Below are 19,869 nucleotides of genomic sequence, written 5' to 3'. Positions count from 1 at the left end.
AGAAAAGCTTTTCTACCTTCTCAAAAGTGACAAGGCATGACTGTTTTAGAAAAAATAAAGCTTTGAGGATCTTCTGTTTGCTTCAGAGAACTCTCCACACACACTGTTTTCTGTTGTTCATTTGTTTGCATGATCATCTAGTTCTAGAAGTGTGGTCTTTCCGTCTGGGTGCTGTGTAATTAGAGCAGCTTCCTCGTCTACCAAACTGTGTGGGTGGAGGACAGAGAGGCCCCCAAGAAAAAGAAGTGTTTGGAGAAGTAAATAGGAGACCTATTGTGCCCTCTCTGAGCAAAATGAAAGAGGAAAATACATAATAAATGGTGAAAGAACAGTGGCAATAAAATGAAATCGATGCTGAGTTACATAATACCAGGTGAAGTTAATTCACTGTCTTCGATTTAAAAATTGCCTGTTTGGCATTGCCCAGAGAGTTGGTCAGAATTCCTCCAGGAAATTAAACTGAAAAGCAAGCAAGCAAACAAATAAATACACAAACAGAAACTTCTCAAACAAATGTGTGCGTGTGTGTGTGTGTGTGTGTGTGTACATTCAGACATATAAATTGCTCACTGTTGTTTCCTCTGGGATATACAGGAGCAGGTGAGTTGAGAGAAATGTCAAGGAAATTAAAAAAAAAGCAAATGATTTCTAGATTGTTTCTTACATGTAAAGATATTGGAGGCAATTTGCATTTTAATTTGAAGAATGGTTGGTTTTAACTGTTAAGCATACTAAACTGAATAGTTTAATAGTGTGAGGTATGACTCATTACCTCAGTGTAACAAGTAGTACAGGGTTCTTTACAACAAACTCTTTGACCTTGGCCAAGACACTTACCTCTGGAGCCTCAGTTTCTTCATCTTTAATATGAAGGACTCTACCTATACTAGATAATGGCTACAGTCCCTTGTAGCTCCAACATTCTATAGATTTTGGCAGAAAATAGACAATCTTCGTGTTGGGGTATGCGCGTGTCTCTGTTTTTGATTCTTCCACAAAGCAGACAAATTTTTAATAAGTTAGACTTCTTTTTTGGAGAAGGGGAGTATGTTTTTATTTATAACTGCCCTCTATATTCTTAGATAGGGTCGCAGGTTCAGAACAATGTTTGTGGTCTCTGTAAGATCCTCAATCACTGGGGTACCTGAGTGGCTCAGTTGCTTAAGCATATGACTTTGGCTCTGGTCATGATCTCATGGTTCATGGGTTTGAGCCCCACATCAGGCTGTGTACTGACAGCTCAGAGCCTGGAGCCTACTTCAGATTCTGTGTCTCTGTCTCTGTCTGCCCCTCCCCTGCTCGTTCTCTCTGTCTCTCTCTGTCTCTCAAGAATAAATAAACATTAATTTTTTTTAATTAAAAAAAAAGATCCTCAATCACCAAATAAAGTGAAATAACGTTCATTCTAAGGTTATCATTGAGCTAGAAATGCGAAATAATACCTTTTTAAAAGATGTTCAGCAATGAGGACTTTCTATCCCACTCAACGAGCCTTCCCGTTATAGTTCTTCTTCCCCCAAGAAAAGAATGTGATTTAACTCTCAATTACCCAGGAAATGCTATTAATCACAATCTGCTATTTCCTGGTAACACTACCTAATTGAGGTTGTATTGAGCCACACCATTACATAAAGCAGCAAATATCAATGTGGCCTCTGTATCCCTTCCTCTCTCACTTGCTGGCTCTGATTGGTGGGGGGGATTACTGGCTAATGGTCATATCTAGTTTTACTTAGTCTATTCTTTTTACCAAGTACAGAAACACAGGAGCACCTGGGTAGCTCAATCAGTTTAGCGTCGGACTCTCAGTTTCCACTCAGGTTGTGATCTCTTGGTTTCGTGAGTTCGAGCCCCGTGCTCTGTGCTGGTAGTGCAGAGCCTGCTTGGGATTCTCTCTCTCCCTCTCTCTGTCTGCCCCTCCTCCACTTATGCTCTCTCTATCTCTCTCAAAATAAATAAATTAAAAAAAAGGAAACAATATCTGTATGTGGTCTACAGTTTTAAAAATACAATGTGGTCAAAAATATATTTGTAGAAGTCTACAAAAGAATCACAGTAAGTGATTTAGTTCCATACTATCTTTTTTAAGTTCTAAAATCAATTGCAAAACTTCTCAGTTTTTCAGGTGGTACTTTTTTCTCCATTGCGTGTGAAGAGACATTTCAATGTTTTGAATCTGGGTAGAACATCATCTAAAAGATTTCTTCTATTCTATGTTAATCCTAGAAATATTAATAGTTTTTAAAATGCATTGCTGCAAAAGTCAACTTTATTGAGTGATTAGTGAGCCAGCATTAGCTTCCCAGGGCTTTGGCAAAATCAAGCTCTCTCTCCCTTCTGTCTGTTGCTCTTTCTCTCATTGTTTATTTTAGCTTACCATTGAAAAATATTCAGAGATCACTAACTATAATTATTCAACTGAATTTAAATTCTATTTCTTAAAGTAAAACATTAGTAGAAATTTTATACTTATCTTACTTAAAGATTTTTTTTTTGTATGTCTATACAATAAAATACCATGCAACTATTTTAAAAAATTTTTTTTTTCAACGTTTATTTATTTTTGGGACAGAGAGAGACAGAGCATGAACGGGGGAGGGGCAGAGAGAGAGGGAGACACAGAATCAGAAACAGGCTCCAGGCTCTGAGCCATCAGCCCAGAGCCTGACGCGGGGCTCGAACTCACGGACCGCGAGATCGTGACCTGGCTGAAGTCGGACGCCCAACCGACTGCGCCACCCAGGCGCCCCCCATGCAACTATTTTAAAGGAAGGAAGTTTATCTTTGTTTCATTACCATGTGTGTCTACATTATATTATGAAGTAAAACAAAAGGGACAGGATAGAGTGCATATAGTAAAAATAGTAAAAATTCATTTTCTTCCTATATACATATTTATGTAAAAATCCAGAAAGATATAAGACAAAATGTAAGTACTGATTGCCTGTGGGTGGTTAGGATTCCAGCTGATTTTTATTTTCTTTGTTAACCTTTTAAAATGTTTTCTGGCAATGAGCAGATATTGATGTTGTCATTGGCAAAATGCATTACATTAGAATGTCTTTAATGGAGAGAGTTGAGCATGGTGGAGAGGACAATGATAAAATAGATTGCTATATGTTATGAAAGTGCCATGATATTCTTTCTCTCCCTTTAGATGGTAATTCTTAAAACTCATAAAATCCAAGTGAAAACCAAAAGGGGGAACTTGATTCTCGTGAAGGCGAGGCCTCTCTACCTGTACCCTAATAGGCTATCCCTCACTTTCTGTCCAAAGTTCAGTGACCCCTTGCCCACTGCCCCGAGGGTAGGGTGGCTCTTCCAGCAGGGATATTGAATTAATCCATTACACTTTCACATCGTTTTACAGCCCTTACATCTATTAGAGTTGTTTTTTTCTCCTCATTCTGATGCATGAAACTTGAGAGCAGATTTTGATTGCATGTTCAATGGGACACCAAGCCTTACTTCCTCTTTCTTTGTAATGTCCACCGCCTCTCCACCCCCCCCCCACCACCCGTCACACTGCCATAACCAATCAGCAGCCTCTTGCCCTCCACTGCTTAGGGAAATATAAGACCCCTAACAGCTCTTAACCCTCTTTCCCCCCTCTTACTGTTATTCACAAGCCCACCTGATTCATCTTTCTAAAATGTTACTTTATATATGTCACTCTTCTCTTGAAAAATCTGTAACTCTCTCTAACAGGAAGAACAAAATCTATAGCTCAGAATTCAAAGCCCTCCATAATCTAATCTCACTCTTTGGACAGCTTTGTCTGACCCAAAGCCCCTCAATAAAGCCTCTGTTCCATGATCACAACTGACTCAGAGTTGGCCTTGAACTTCAACAATTCCAACTGTTGGCTCTACTGTTTGCTCTGCTTGGAATGACTTACCTTGTGGTTTCCACCAGACTCGCCCTTACAATGTGAAGCCAGCTTTAGATTTCCACTCTTAAAATGTTACTAGCTTACTTGATCCCTCCTCTTCCTTTCTTAAAATCCTGGGCTACTTACTCATTCAGTTCTATGTCTTATGTTTCTTGACTCCTTTGTGGTGTGCGCGGATGTTTCTCTCCAGCAAAATAGCAAATGCCTTAAGAGCAAGAGCTGTGTTTTATCATTTGCATTTTAAAATCACTTAAAACTGTGCCTCTTCAGTAATCTCTTAAGAGTTGGCACTCAATGAATGAGTATTTCTCAATTATTTGAAACATTAAACAGCATGTTTTCTAAGCATTTTGGGAGAGAAACATGTGCAAAGATAGAACAGTCTACATTTTAATTTTTATATATAATAATTAAGAATAAAATCTAAGACACATCAGTAATATTTGAGCTAACCTCTATGCAAACCACAGAGGTAAGTGTGCCTTTTGCTCAACTTCCTATTTCTGAAAATGTCCTTTTCTCATTGAGGGCGTTTAAATGGAGCATTTAAAAAGTTTGCTCAAAACACACAATGACAGCTTGCCTCTAGCAGAAATAATACGTGCCCCTGCTTCTCTTTGTAAATAATTGAATTTGCCTCTGAAGTTCAAGAAGTTCAAGATTTCTTTTTGTATGTGGAACTGACTGCCTCTGTTTTCTTTTCACAAGCAGCGGACTATCATCTAAGGCAGGAGAAACGCTGTGCAATTGGGATTTGGTCGAGCAGGGAGGATAATAGAGATTTTCATGACTTCCACTGAAGAGTTATTTTTAAGTGTAGAGAACGCCTATCCCCATGCTGCATGGGCCGTTAGAAAATATTACTGGGATTGAAACGCAGTGGGGGCAGTTCCCATCACCTGGGAGAGAGGCGCCCGTGTGCGGGGCGCTGCTGCCACCTGCTGCATGCACACTGTCATGGAGGGGCTGCTGCTTGGGTCTCACAGCCCTAGGACACCACGTCCGTTCAATTAACATTCTGTGGGCATCTGAAATTTTTCTTCTCTTAGAGCCTGAGTGAATCCCAAAGGAAACTAGTCAAATCAGAAGACTCTGGGCCACCGAGGTTTCTAGCCCTGAACGACACCCAGAGAGGGCCAGTCTGCCCAGCGGCCTCTGCACGGGTGCCTTGGGCAGCCCAACCCCAGTGAGAGGCAAGGGCTCCATCTGTAGCTCTGGAAAATAAGTGATCTTTTCCCTTTTTTTCTGAATTTGAGGGATTTTTTTTTCCCTGAAAAGGTGTTTTAGTTTAAAGCAATAGGAGACAGGAGACCACTAAATGCTTCGAGAGGACAGATTGTTTTTTGAGAATTCAGTAAGTTTAGATTTTTATTGATTTCATGTAGGTACATTCCTGATAATATGACAGGTGGAGTGAGATAAACTAAATCCCTCCCCAGGCTTGTAATGGGAACACCACCTGCAGGTCCAGATCTTCTTAGCCCATGTTTGCCACTGTAGTCCATCGCTGTTATTTACAAGAATGTCCAGGGGTAAAGGGGAAGATAGGAAGGCAGGGGTAAAGGGGGGTACATGAAGGCACTGAGAGCAGCGATACCTCCTGACTTTCGGTCAAAGTCTCTGCAGTCTGCAGCCTCCCTGAAAACATCCCTGTCAGCACCACCTGACCTCGCCCCTCCAGGTCACACCCCTGAAACTAAGTGTGGAGATGGGGATGGGGGTGGGAATAAAGGTCTGGGGAGCACTGGGCTAGGAAATAAGTAACTCCATCCTCTGGCCTTTACAAGAAACATCATTAGCTTTCTAGTGATGAATTCGGATGACAGTCGTCATGGCAACTGTTTGCAGTGGTGGTGTAGAGGGGAGCCTGGACATCCGGGGGGACAGTAGCCCTTGTTTAACCACATGCACATCTCTGTACCCCCGGTTACATTCTGGTCTCCTCAATGGCAGAGGTGATGCCTTATATCTTAGCATCATCCATATTACTCCCAAGTCCTTGCAGAGGGACAGATCGGTATATACAAGGTAGATCAGTACACCATGATGTCACGGTACACGATGGCAATATACATGAATGACAACCTGGCCAGTATCCTCTCTCTGTAAAGAGTAACCACCTCAGGAACACAGCTCAGCCTTCTTGTTTGCCTTCAGGCTTGCTGGCTGATGCCTTTATTGTGTTAGTAAAATTAGAGTCACAGAATACTTCACCAGTTGTTCATATGGTTATATGTAAACACATATATTTATTCATTTTTACTCTTTGTTCATCAACCTTATGCTGTAGTCCTCAGCCTAATGCATGTTTTCTTGAGTCTGGAAGGCCTATTTTATCTCCAGCTGGAAAACCAATATCTGGCATCATATCCGGCAGGGAAGTCATCATATACTAGGACCCTTCCCTGAACCCCAGTCTGTCTTCTGTAAATGGAGGCAGCTGGGCAGATATCACAGGCGTGGTTGCTGGCTGAGATAGGAGATTCTTTGCCATTGGATTCAGATTGTTTCCGCCTTGCTCTCTCTGGTTTTTGGCTGAGGCACGGGCAAGTTCTTCTGCTCTCAGCAAAAAAGCCCTCCAGCCAGCTGGGTGGGAGGCTTCTCTGCCTGACCTCCAGCCTCGCCCAGATGGGGGTAGAAAAGGAACCCTCCCTCCTCTACACCCCCCCCCCCCAGGAAATGAAGGTTTTCCTGAAATAAGGGTGACAATTTACAATTGAGCAGAAAAATGGATATGAAAGACACTAAGCTCACATTTGTTAAATGACTTTGTGCTCTTGAAAAGAAATGTATAAAAAGCACATTATGAGTCGCTCTGCATGATTTCCTTTGTTTGGATTTTAGAAGCAGCTTGACTGACGCAGAGATCCTGAAGGAGAGAATCTTTGGATCCTGAGAAGTCTTTTAACGAAGGTGATACACAAAATTTTAGAGAACAATTTCAACATTGTTCTGTTGAAGGTTATACTTAGCTCTGAACCACATTACTTTCCTGTCTACGTTTCATTTCCTGGGGTCTTGCCAAGTGATAAACAGACCCAGGCGTGCAGCAGGTTTGGGGTTTTTCTGCACAAACAGGGTAGCTGGAGTTTGCTTCAAGGCATCAATTGACTTCTGTGATCGTGGAGATGCTGGCGTGAGGCCTTCAGGAGACGATGGAGAAAAAATGGACATATTGTGCTGTCTGTTCCATCATCCAGATACATTTTGTCAGGGGTAAGGCTTCCACTTGTCCTTTCTTGTCAGATCGGCTGCTTTCGGGGTGAGTGGGGCCTCTGTTCATTTAAAATGCGTGCGACTGCGGCTGACATTGATCACTGAAGGCAGATCGTAGCTAAGGTTTTCAGTTACATATTTAAGTGGCAGCTTTCGCAGAGATGTTAAGAGTCCAGAAATGATTACTAACGAACACTAAAAACGAGAAGGGAATGAGTAGTTTGTGTCACTGCTCTGAGACATTTTCACCCATTTCCTTCCGAAGAGGACCTCTGGAGTAACTGGGAAATTGTGCTTCTCAGAAATGAAATGCTCTCCAAATGGTAGTGAGAACAACTCCAGAATACTAAAAAAAAATCACAAAGCCATCAGTGCTCTGAGATCCTCGCTCATCTTTCTCTCTCTCTCAAGGATCCTGTTTCTTTTGTATGGAACAAGCATTACTCCTCCAAATAGCTAACGTCTTTGGGAGTTGAACATATGTTGAATTTTAATGCGGCATGTGTAGGTAAGGACCCAGAAGACAAAGGAGGGTCCTTATGACAGTGGGAACCCATGTCTTCAGGGCCTATTTAAAAAAAAAAAAAAACATGAGGAAAGATTAGTTCTGCATTCCTTAGCATGGGAGTATTATAGTGAGCTTGAGTGTCTTAAGAATTAACTGTGCTTTACAGATATCGCAATGAAGATCCTAAGAAGAATTTCTAAATCAAAGGAGACTTTGGAATACAGTGCTGTGGATAGGATCAGAGTCGTATTATCAGGCAAAAGAGAGCTTACAGGGAACGACATTAAACTGTACTAACCTCTGTCCTACCCAAACTTTTGAATCCATAAAAGTGTAATAATTCCCATTTGTCAAGTACCTTAGAGAGCCTTGTTTCTTCTCCGTTGCTTGTCATCTTTTTATCTTTTTCCTTTGTGAGCTTCAGTGGGACTTGTCATAATAGTATATCATTCCTGTAACAGTGTTCCATTAACGCTAAAACGGAGGCCTCCACTATTGAAGGCATGTCAAAGGCTCAATGCTTAACATATTTTAAGTGCCTTATACCATGTGGTCAGAGAGCTGATGGGACAGAATCTTCTTCTTTTATGTCTAGTATTTCAAAGTGTTGATTATTGATGATCCTGACCATAGTTCATCTTTAGTGGACACCCTGAGGTATTTTCTCTCTTTCTCCCCTCAGAAGCCCCAACTGCAGGAAAATAAAGGTCCTTTTGATCTTCATATATTGAATGTCAAATTTCTTAGTCTTCTCAACCAATTTGGGAGGCAGTTTGGAGGTTATGAAGGTTACAGAAAGAGCACAGACTCTAGGCAACCAAATTCAGGGTCTTTTACTGTGAGGTGTGACTTTAAGCAAAGCACTTACTCATCTTGTGCCTCAGTTTCGTCTTTGGTAGAGGGTTAACAACATCATTCTTTGGTATGTGAGAAGGATTAAATAGTCTATTTGAAAGCCTCTTGAGAACATACATTTTTATTTTTATTTTTTTATTTTTATTTTATTTTATTTTTTAAATGTTTATTTATTTTTGAGACAGAGAGAGACAGAGCATGAACGGGGGAGGGTCAGAGAGAGAGGGAGACACAGAATCGGAAACAGGCTCCAGGCTCTGAGCTGTCAGCAGAGAGCCCGACGCGGGGCTCAAACTCACGGACCGTGAGATCATGACCTGAGCCGAAGTCGGACGCTCAACCGACTGAGCCACCCAGGCGCCCCTGGAGAACATACATTTTTAAAACAGCTACACATGTATCAGTTATGTTTTCAGTTTCAGAAAATATTATTTGTGTGTTATATGCAGCTGTTGATTCATCAAACCAAACAAAACCAAAACAAAACAAAACCAGCCCATTAGAGTCATTGCAAAGATAGCTGTCATAATGTTTGCTGGTGGGCTTCAGGTTCTAAATAGGCTTAATTTTATTCGCAGGCAGAGAACTTAAATTATTCTTTGGACAGACCAACAGACAAAGAGATCAATATTCCCCTAGCATCTTTGATCAAATGCCTCCTCATTTGCATTGAGTCTCTGCTTTACTGTCAGGGTCATGCACAAGCTCTCTCCTCTACCTAAGGCAACCAGAGAAAAAAATTCCTCAGTTGCTCACCTCACCGAAGTGACCAAGCTTTTTAAATAAGAGTCATTCCACATGAATCACGCAAACTGATGGCTCATGTTCCCTTTTCAGGAGTATGGGGAAAAGCATCCAATGAAGAAGACATCTATGCTTTCCCTGGCTCTGATGTCAACTTGACCTGCCAAACATGGAAGAAAGACTTGTTGGTACAGATGCAATGGTCCAAGGTCACTGACAAGTTGGACCTGATTGCTCTTTATCATCCCCAATATGGCTTGCACTGTGCCAATGACAGTCCCTGTGAATCACTAGTGACTTTCACAAAAACTCCCAGAAATGTGTCAAAATGGACCCTGCACTTAAAGAACGTGTCCTCTTCATTCACCGGGAAGTATGAGTGTAGCTTTACTCTGTTTCCAGAGGGTGTTCGGACTAAAATCTACAACCTGCTCATTCAGACAAATGGTAAGCATAACTGGGAGGGAAAGAATCCCATGCTTTCACTCAGCTCTCATTCATTCAACAGGTATGTATTCTGAGCCAACCACATGCTAAACGTGGTGCTAAGTTCACAGAAGTTGAGCAGAAAGAGGTATTGCTTGGAAAGGAAGACAGGAATTAACCAAATAATTCCACAAACAAAAGTAAAATTGCAACAGTGATAAGTGATAAGGACTACAATGGTCTTGTGAAAGAGCATGTAATAGCGGCAGGGAAACTGACCCTCAGAAAGCAACACCTGAGCTCTGAAGTCTGAGGAAGGAGTGGACATTAACACCATTTAGGATGTGGAGGTTTTTGAGTGATCCCTTACAGCTTGTGTAAGGGACTTTATAGTGTTTAAAGAAATGGGAAAATGCCAGCAGGACTGCAGTGCAGAGGTTAAGAGATGAGGTGGGAGATATGGCAAGGACCAGATGGTGTCAGATCTTGTCAGCAATGTTTCAAAGGTTTGATTTTTATCTAAGAACCATAGGAAGACATTGTTGTGAAGTATTCACAACAAAAGGATGGCATGACATTTATAGCCTGGCTATACTTGGGTCATAAAAGATTTTGCTGGCTTCAGTATAAGAATGGGGTGAAGGTGGGCCAGAAGGGAAAGGTGGGAGTGAACTAGGAGACCGTCCTCGTGGCCCAGAGGAGACAGAGTGATAGTTTGGGCAGACATAGAAACAACAAATTGTGTGCTTTGGGCATAAAAGTGAGGGCAGTATGAGTGAGGGAGAGAGAAAAATTTAGGGTGACATCTGGGGGAGAGGTTGCCACTCACTGAAGGGAAAGGGAGCAGAGGAGGTTTGTGGGGGAAACTATGCAAGGTGCTTTGGATGTATGATATATTTAGTATAGGGCAGGTAAAGGCACAAAGGCGGTGGCTGCACATGTAGCATTCACACATACTTGCTTTAGGGGGCTGCGTTTGGAGGCAGGAATCCTAAGCTTAAGTTCTAGCTCCTTTCTGGCCAGAAATAAATTTCACCTGGGGACTGTCATGTCCATTCTCTGAACCCATCTGGAAAATGATGATAATATTGCCTACCCCTAAATTAGTTGGTCCTATAGTAAATGATTTCCATTTATACTAATGGAAAAGAATGAAAATGAAAGCCAACAAATGGAACATGCGCTGGAAATGAAGTGTTTTTAACTCAGGGGCAAAGTGGCCTGATAATATAAGAAAAAAGCAACAAAAATTAACTCCTGAAGGTTGTGCTAAAAGAGGCATGGAACTGCCCAGGATGGGCAGCAGGGATGGATTTATTACCCCCATCACTTCCTCTTCTTCCTTATCAGGAGATAAGGTGGTATTAGAACAGTCCACCTGTAGACGTGGAGCTCCTCTGCCACTACTTTACAATGCCCTGTTCCTAGTGCTGTTGTCCAGGAAAAAAGAAATACTTGAGTTCAATTGGGGACGAGTTGAATGAGGAGAAACAAGGAGACCTGTGTAGAACAGTGTCTACCTGCCCATACCTTGAAGTCAGGTAGCCTGGATTTGAATGCTGGCTCTGTCATTTATTAGAAGTATCATCTTTGTCAAGTTATTCAAGTCTCTAAGCTTTTGTTCTATTGTAGAAGAAACATGAATGGTTATAGTACCTCCTTCACAGGTACCATTATTTTGATGATTAAATGGGGTCATCTGTAAAGCACTTAGCATACTTCCTGCCAGACTGGAAGAGTTTGGTAAAGGGTAGTTTTCATTAAGAAGAGTAATAATGACAATGAGTGAACTCTATTTATCAGTTCTTATTTATAATGGGTCCTACTCCCTCTCTTCTTGCATTTGTCTAATTTGGAACCCAGCCGAACATTGAACATACATTAGCCCAAGTACACATTGACCTTGGCTTTAAGATTAAGATTTTGTACCTTTTGCCTAAATCTGTGAACTGTACTATTGCATCTCTGTGGGTCTAATGTCTACTCCATTGAGAATTGGCTTGATTCTCAATGGATTGATGTACCCTATAGGAAGTAAGTCATATGGGGACATGTCCTCAACATGAGGACAGCACTGGAGAAGAGGTAGTATGTTATCCAGAAAGGAGAGTGGTGTTGCCTTTAAGGAACGTGTGTTCCTTGAAATAAAGGGCAATTCAAAGAAACTAAGTTTGTAGCTACTAAAAACTGCAACTCTCAGGAGAGGCAGAAGCCATGTCTACATGCTTTGCGGTTGGAAATATCCCAGATGATAACTTTGCTGTTGGTCAGCTGGACCAGATGAAAAAGAAAAATGGCCTCCATGTTAGAGAAATAGTTCTGCTACTGTGTATTGAGTACAAAGCGGGCAACATACAAAAGAGCAAAACAGAACAGGAAAAACCATCCTTCATTACAGAGTGACCAAAAATGTAAGCCTGGTAGAGCGCAAAGGGGCAGACACTTAACTCAGATGAAGCAGTTGCCTTTTGAAAGCCCTGTCAAGTCCCCACCCAAGGCACACCTTTTCCCCCTTTATTCCTTTGATCTTCACTCACTTCTTCTCCCATTTGTGCCATTTCCCTCGTACATCCCTGTGAGATGTTTGCAAGCTAGTTGGGTAAGCAAAGCACACGCGACGTGAAAACACTTAGGAAGCTTGTGAACAAAGGTGAATTGAAGTGGTGTGTAAGAATCTAAATATGAAAATCTGAGGGACCACAGGCAGTTGGGACCTCTTGTTTCCTTTCCGTTGTCCTCTGAGCCGTTCTGAGCCCTGTCTGTTCACAAAACAGTATATGCCTAAATTCTGTCCCTATGTTCCCGGGACGGGGGTGGGGGGTGGGGGTTGCTGAGAAGGGATTCAGTTCTCTTTTCAAAAGATTTTGTTCCTTGGTGTGAGTTAGTGCTCCGAAGCTGTGGACAAGGATAGAAATGTAATAAACCGTTCAGCATTTGCTTCTTTTTCACTTTCACTTGACAGGGTTTTCTTCAAGGTGAGCTTTCAAGTTACTCCAAGAAATGCAGTTTTCTGAGTTAAGCCCTGGGTTGTAGTAATCCAGGTTTCCTAGTTTGAATGCAGCTGGACCCACAGTGCCTGAGATTGTATGAGCTTGATGTGTTTTAAAATGTGAAGTTGCTGGGCTCTGTTATCAAAGTGCAACATGATTTTAATTTTCCAGATCACTACAAAAGCCTTAGAGGGCTGTTGATGTTGTGACCGAAAACAGTAGGAGGAGAAGAAGTAGTGGTAATAGAAGGAGGAGGAGGAGTGGGAAAAGAAATACATAGAATCTAATAAGAGAAATATTCTATTCTGTTGTCAGTAAAAGAATATAATATCTTGATAATATAATCTTGATACTCTGAGTCTAACTACCTTGTCCAGAGGCATAATTTGTTCTTTGATATCTTTTTTCCAGTTTTACTGAACTATAATTGACATAAGACATTGTATTGGTTTCAGGTGTATGACATGATTTAAAAAATTTTTTTAACGTTTATTTATTACTGAGAGACAGAGAGAGACAGAGCATGAGCATGGGAGGGACAGACAGAGGGGGAGACACAGAATCTGAAGCAGGCTCCAGGTTCTGAGCTGTCAGCACAGAGCCTGACGCGGGGCTTGAACCCACGAACCACGAGATCAGTACCTGAATGGAAGTCAGGCGCTCAACCGACTGAGCTACCCAGGTGCCCCGGCATGATGATTTGATATATAGATAGATAGATCTATGTAGCTATCTATGTATGTGTATAGTGAAACGATCATCACAATAAGTGTAGTTAATATCTATCACCTCACACAGTCGAATGTATTTTTCCCGTGATGAGAACTTTTAAGATTTACTCTCTTAGCAACTTTCAAACATATGGTACATTATTATTAACTGTAGTCACCATGCTGTACATTATACCCCCAGAATTTATTTATCTTATAACTGGAAGTTTGTACCTTTTGACCACCTTCACCTATTTCGCCCCCACTCCCTGCCTTTAGCAACCACCAATCTGTCCTCTGTATCTATAAGTTCATTTTGTTCTGTTTTTGAAGATTCCACATATAAATGAAATTATACAGTATTTGTCTTTCTTTGTCCGCATAGTATAATGCCCTCAACGTCCATCCATGTTGTCACAGATGGCAGGATTTCCTTCTTTTTTTTTTTTTAACGCATGAATGATATTTCCTTGTACATTAGAATATTTTCTTAATCCATTCAACCATCAGGACCCACTTGGGCTGTTTCTATGTGTTAGCTATTGAAAATAGTGCTGCAATGAACATGAAGATGTGTATATCTTTTTAAGATAATGATTTTATTTCCTTTAGAAATATACCCAGAAGTGGAAATGCTGGATCATAGGGTAGTTCTATTTTTAGTGTTCTGAGGAGCTTCCATACTGTTTTCCAGAGTGGCTGCAAAAATTTTACATTTCCGCCAACAATGTACAAGTGCTCCCTTTTCTGCATATCCTTTCTAATATTTGTTATCTTTTTGGTAATAGCCATTTTAACAGGTGTGAGATGGTATCTTATTGTGGTTTTTACTGGCATTTCCCTGATGCTTGGGGATGCCCAATATGAAAAAATGATGTTGGGCATTTTTTCCTTGCCTTTGGGACACTTGGATATCTTATTTGGAAAAATGTCTATTCAATTTCTCTGGCCATTTTTAAATTGGATTATTTGTTTAGTTGTTGAGTTGTGTGAGTTTTTTTTATATTTTAGATATTAATCCCTTATCAGATAACATGATTTATAAATATTTTCTCCCATTCTATACATTGCCTTTTCATTTTATTGATATTTTTCTTTTCTGTTAAGAAGCTTTTTAGGTTGATGCAGTCCCATTGTTTATTTTTGCTTTTTTTGCCTTTGCTTTTGGTGTCCAATCTAAAAAATCATTGCCAAGGCCAAAAAAACCATTGCCCCTATGTCTTCTTCTAGGAGTGTTATGGTTTGGGGTCTTATGTTCAAGTAATTAGTCCATTTGATTTGATCTTTATGTATGGTTTAAGACAGGTGTCCAGTTTCTTTCTTCTATCTGCAGCTATCCAGCTTTCCCAGTATTATTTATTAAGGAGACTGTCCTTTCCCCATTGTGTATTCTTGGATCTTTTCATAATAATATTATTATAAGTTAATTGATCATATATGTGAGTTTAATTTTAGGGTCTCTGTTTCATTGATCTATGTGTCCATCTTAAAGTTTCTTTGAAATTTGCTTATTTATTCTGAGAGACAAAGCACAAGTAGGGGAGGGGCGGGGAGAGAGGGAGAGAGAATCCCAAGCAGGCTCCATGCTGTGAGCACAAAGCTGGACTGGAGGGCTTAAACTCACAAAACTCTGAGTTCATGACCTGTGCCGAAACCAAGAGTCGGACGCTTAACCGACTGAGCCACCCAGGTGCCCCTGTGTGTCTGTTTTTATAGCATAGTTTGTTCTTGAACTTGAATGCTGACTCTTCTTAAATTCTTGTATTCAATCTTTATCCAACAAATATTGTGTGTACTTGAGGTGGTAGGCACCAGGAATACAATACAGACATGACTGTCATCAGGAATCGTGAAGTTCAATGGGAAGAGACAAAAAATAGCCAAATAAGCCAAAAAAATGTCAAATTGCAACAGTGAGAAGTGTTCTTGCAGTAAGAAAGTAGTGTTTTGAGAGGATATAATAGGAAAATCAAGAAGGGTTTCCTGGGGAAGTGATGCTTGAGCCATAGTTAACCAGGTCAATGTGGGGAACACAGCTTTACAGAAAATGGGAGGTATAAAGACTCTGGTAGTAAGGAGGTAGTGCAATTGTGGGGGATTTTAAAAGGTATTATGTCTTGAGCATAGGGATTGAAAGGGAAGCAGTTGAAGATGAGGCTAGAGAGATTGAGAGGTCCAGTCAGGTTTTATCTTTATCCTAAGAGCTGTGGAAACTAACTGACAGATGGTGGTTTTGATTTTGTTTTTTTAATTGTGGCAAACGTATAGAGAATTTATTGAAAAAAGATACAGAGGATAATGTAGATCAGTTAAAAGACAGGGCAGAAATCTAAGTGAGAGATGCTAGTAATTGAGTAGAGTGGCAGTGAGGTACATGGGGAGGAATGTTCAAATTAGAAGTATATTTAGGAGGGGCGCCTGGATGGCTCAGTCAGTTAAGTGTCCAATTCTTGCTCGATATCTGCTCAGTTCAGATATCGTTGAGCCCCGTTCATGAGGTTGAGCCCAGTGTGGGACTCTGTGCTGATAGTGTGGAGCCTGCTTGGGACTCTCTCTCTCCCTCCCTCTCTGTCCCTGCCCCCCTTGCTCTCTCTCTCTCAAAATAAGTAAACATTTTTTTAAAAAACACATTTAGGGGCGCCTGGGTGGCGCAGTCGGTTAAGCGTCCGACTTCAGCCAGGTCATGATCTCGCGGTCCGTGAGTTCGAGCCCCGCGTCAGGCTCTGGGCTGATGGCTCAGAGCCTGGAGCCTGTTTCCGATTCTGTGTCTCCCTCTCTCTCTGCCCCTCCCCCGTTCATGCTCTGTCTCTCTCTGTCCCAAAAATAAATAAACGTTGAAAAAAAAATTTAAAAAAAAAAATAAATAAAATAAAAAACACATTTAAAAAAAAAAAGAAGTAAGTTTAGGATATTCACCCCACAGGATTTGGTGTTGGATGGTACATGTGGAATGAGGAATAAAAGGCAATGTCAGGAGATACTTCTTGTTTCAAGTATGTGGAACAGAAAAAATGGGGGAATTACTCACTGTGTTAGGAAAAACTAGAAGACAATCAGATTGTGCAGAGATTGCTTTGAGTTTGATTTTGTACATGTTGAGTTAGACATGAAGTTGACACATTCAGGACATCTCGAGGAAATAGATGATAGAGGATAGATAGATAGATAGATAGAATTCCTGTTCTAGAAGAGAGGTATAAGTTGAAGATACAAATTGGCGAGGCATATGAGTGTGTGCTAACTGAAGTTTGGGGAATGAAAGAAATCATTTAGGCAGAGAAATTCGAGGGAGAAAAGCAATGCGGCCCTTCAGCAGAGTCCACAGCGAGAGATGGAGAAAGATACATCTTTAAAGGTTCCGGAAGAATGGCTGAAGAGGCAGCAGTAAAATCAGGAGAGGAGTTGGCTCACAAAAACCGAGAATGATAACATTTCATGAAAGGAGTAGCTGTCAATTCTGATGTTTTTGAGAGGACAGCGTGGTTATCGGATCGTATTTAGGAACAGGATGGTATTGATCACCTTAACGGAAGCTGTTTTTGTGGCATGGAAGAGAGATGGAAGTCAGGCTGTGGGGAGCAGAGGAGTGAGTAGGAGGCAAAGAGGCGGAGACAACAAATGTTGACATAACTTGTAAGAAGTTTGTTAGTGATCAGAAGAAGGGCATGCGTGCCCAAATGAGGGTTGTCATTGGCGTTGTGGCGTTAGTGGTGGTGGTTTTAATCAATGCAAGATGCTTGACTAAGCTTCAAAGCCCAGTCAAAGTTGAAAGAGAGTAGTTAAATACACCATAGAGCAAGTACAATAAGTAAACTAAGGTTTCGGAGAATATAGGGGCAGTGGGATTTATAATAGCAGTACTACAGCTACCCAGAAATTGGAAAAAGGGACCGGTTTTAAAAACTGTAACAGCAGGGAAGGAAATTGGGATAAGTGCATTTGAGGAGGGCGTTGCCCTCGTCTATTTTCTCTAAAATAGGAAACAAAGTCCCCTTCAGGTAAAGAGAGGGAGGAGGCTTCAGAAAGAGATTGGAGAGAGTTTGAAATACCATCTATGAACAGAGGGAAAATGAGTTCACAAGATAAATGTATTTGGATTTTTGGTCAGGGTTGAACATCCAGTTGAATATGGTAACAAATTGTAGTGAAGACAAGTGTTTGGCTGCTTGGGTCTGGGCATTCAACAGTAGATCATTGGGGAGGGATACCTGGGTGCTTCAGTTGGTTAAGCATCTGACTCTTGATTTCAGCTCAGCTCATGATCTTGCAGTTCATGGGTTTGAGCCCCTGAGTCGTAACAGCATGGAGCCTACCTAGGATTCTCTCCCTCCCTCTCTTTCTCTCTCTCTCTCTCTCTCTCTCTCTCTCTCTCTGTCTCTCTCTCTGCCCCTCCCCTGCTTGTGTGAGCACTCTCTCTCTCTGTTAAAATAAATGAGTAGCTGGGGTGCCCGGGTGGCTCAGTCGGTTAAGCGGCTGACTTCGGCTCAGGTCGTGATCTCGTGGTTCATGAGTTTGAACCCCCCGTGTCGGGCTCGGGGCTGACAGCTCAGAGCCTGGAGCCTGCTTCCAATTCTGTGTCTCCCTCTGTCTCTCTGCCCCTCCCCCACTCTGTCTCTCTGTCTCAAAAATAAGTAAACGTTAATGTAAAAAATTTTTAAAATAAATAAACAAGTAAACATTAAAAAAAAGTAGATAGTAGTAATTCACTGTTGTTGGATTTCCTGTATATTAGTGGGGAAGGGAGACGAACCAAGGGATTTGGGGTATTAGCAAGAATATTGCTGAAATTATGGGCTATAGAATTTTAGCTCAATAATGAGGGAAACGAAATAAAGCTGATGGATTGGGAGAAAGTAGAGATCAATTCATTAAAAGACTCAATGAGGAGAGAGAACAGTTGAGATGAAGTTAGTTGCACAAAACGACTAGCAGGGGTGTTTGCAAGTTTGACTTAGTGAGTTTGTAGGTGGAGCAAGTATGTATGGCAGAAAAGGTCCAGATGTGATCAGGGGAGTGGATGGCACAAGTGGAGTAGGGACAGCGGAGGGAGCAGTCGCAGGACTGAGAGGCCAGGTAACGGATAGGACAACGGCACTGTAACTGAAACCACTCAGGATTATATAGGGGGTTAGGCTGTGACCTATATAGGTGACCAAGGGTGTTGCAATCCAGATACCAGTATCTTCAAGGAATAATGGATGATGATTGGGACATTTGAGTTGGCGTTGACAAGCTTGAAGGACCAGATAGTAAATATTGTAGGCTTTGTCCCTATAGCCCCGTCAGAAGGGCTCAACTCTGCCATAGCATGACAGCATCTATAGACAATACGTGAGTAAATGGGCCTGGCCGTGTTCTAGTAGAACTTTATTTACAAAAACAGCCACCAGATTCAGCCCACAGGCCACAGTTGTACATTTCCTGAATTAGAGGATAATAGCAGTGAATTTGGGGAAAGAGGGATTATTTAGTTTTTCTCAAAGTGTGTTTTATGTAGCTGGCAGTACTCATGATGATTTCAGATGATTCATCAAAAATTTTTAAAACTTCTAATTGTGGAAAATTTCAAACATGCAAAATTATATAGAATAGTATAATGAGTTCCCATGTACTGAACATGCAACTTCAACAATTATTAACTCACAGACAATCTTGTTTCATTTAAACCCTTAGCAACTGCCACCTCCCAGATTAAGGAAAATCCAAGGTATAGTATTTATTTATTTTTTTAATGTTTATTTATTTATTTTGAGAGAGGGAGAGAGAGGGAGGGGCACAGAAAGAGGGAGAAAGAGAATTCCAAGCAGGCTCCATGCTTTCAGTGCAGAGCCTGACGTGGGGCTTGAACCTAAGAACTGTGAGATCATGACCTGAGCCAGAATCAAGAGTCGGATGCTCAACCAACTGAGCCACCCAGGTGCCCCAAAATCTTATTTTAGAATGAGTCTTTAAAAGGTATATATGGGGGCGCCTGGGTGGCGCAGTCGGTTAAGCGTCCGACTTCAGCCAGGTCACGATCTCGCGGTCCGTGAGTTCGAGCCCCGCGTCGGGCTCTAGGCTGATGGCTCAGAGCCTGGAGCCTGTTTCCGATTCTGTGTCTCCCTCTCTCTCTGCCCCTCGCCCGTTCATGCTCTGTCTCTCTCTGTCCCAAAAATAAATAAACGTTGAAAAAAAAATTTAAAAGGTATATATGTTATATATATATATATATATATATATATATATATATATACACACACATATATATAAAATAAAGCCATGATACCACTACCAGAATTAAAAATAACTAGTAAGTTCTTAAGACCATTAAATATCCAGTTGGCCTCATAGTTGTTATTTTTACATTTTGGTTGTTTAAATTAGGATTCACATAAATCACATAAAGTATTGGGAATCTTTTGAAAAACATCTTTTAATCTGAAGATTATTTTATATTTATTATTTTTCTTTTCCAATATATTTGTTAAGTAAATTTGACTCTTTATCCTGTAAAGTTACCCACAGCCTGGATTTTACTCTTATGTCCCA

At 41.1% G+C, this 19,869-nt stretch overlaps 1 protein-coding gene and 1 non-coding gene across 5 annotated transcripts in view; one reads left to right on the top strand and one right to left on the bottom strand.

Moving 5' to 3' along the window:
- The first annotated feature begins 6,945 nt into the window (after positions 1–6,945).
- CD96 (CD96 molecule) overlaps positions 6,946–19,869 on the top strand; it is a 96,971-nt gene continuing 84,047 nt past the window's right edge. For 3 of the 4 annotated variants that reach the window (XM_047099029.1, XM_047099028.1, XM_047099026.1), the window contains exons 1-2: positions 6,947–7,108; positions 9,309–9,662. In XM_047099029.1, the coding sequence (XP_046954985.1) occupies positions 7,048–7,108; positions 9,309–9,662 (415 nt within the window). In that variant the 5' untranslated portion in view covers positions 6,947–7,047. Of the gene's footprint in view, positions 7,109–9,308; positions 9,663–19,869 lie in introns of all 4 variants that reach the window. The other variant, XM_047099027.1, reaches the window with a different exon arrangement.
- On the bottom strand, positions 13,231–13,315 carry TRNAG-UCC (transfer RNA glycine (anticodon UCC)). The gene has a single exon. It is a non-coding gene; the product is annotated as a tRNA-Gly (tRNA).

Source organism: Lynx rufus, unplaced genomic scaffold, assembly GCF_022079265.1.
Source record: "Lynx rufus isolate CCGP_SWC_20201006 ecotype Redwood Valley unplaced genomic scaffold, mLynRuf1.p SCAF_5, whole genome shotgun sequence".
NCBI lineage: Eukaryota > Metazoa > Chordata > Mammalia > Carnivora > Felidae > Lynx > Lynx rufus.
The sequence above is the reverse complement of the archived record's forward strand: the minus strand, read 5'-3'. Positions and strand labels throughout refer to the sequence as shown.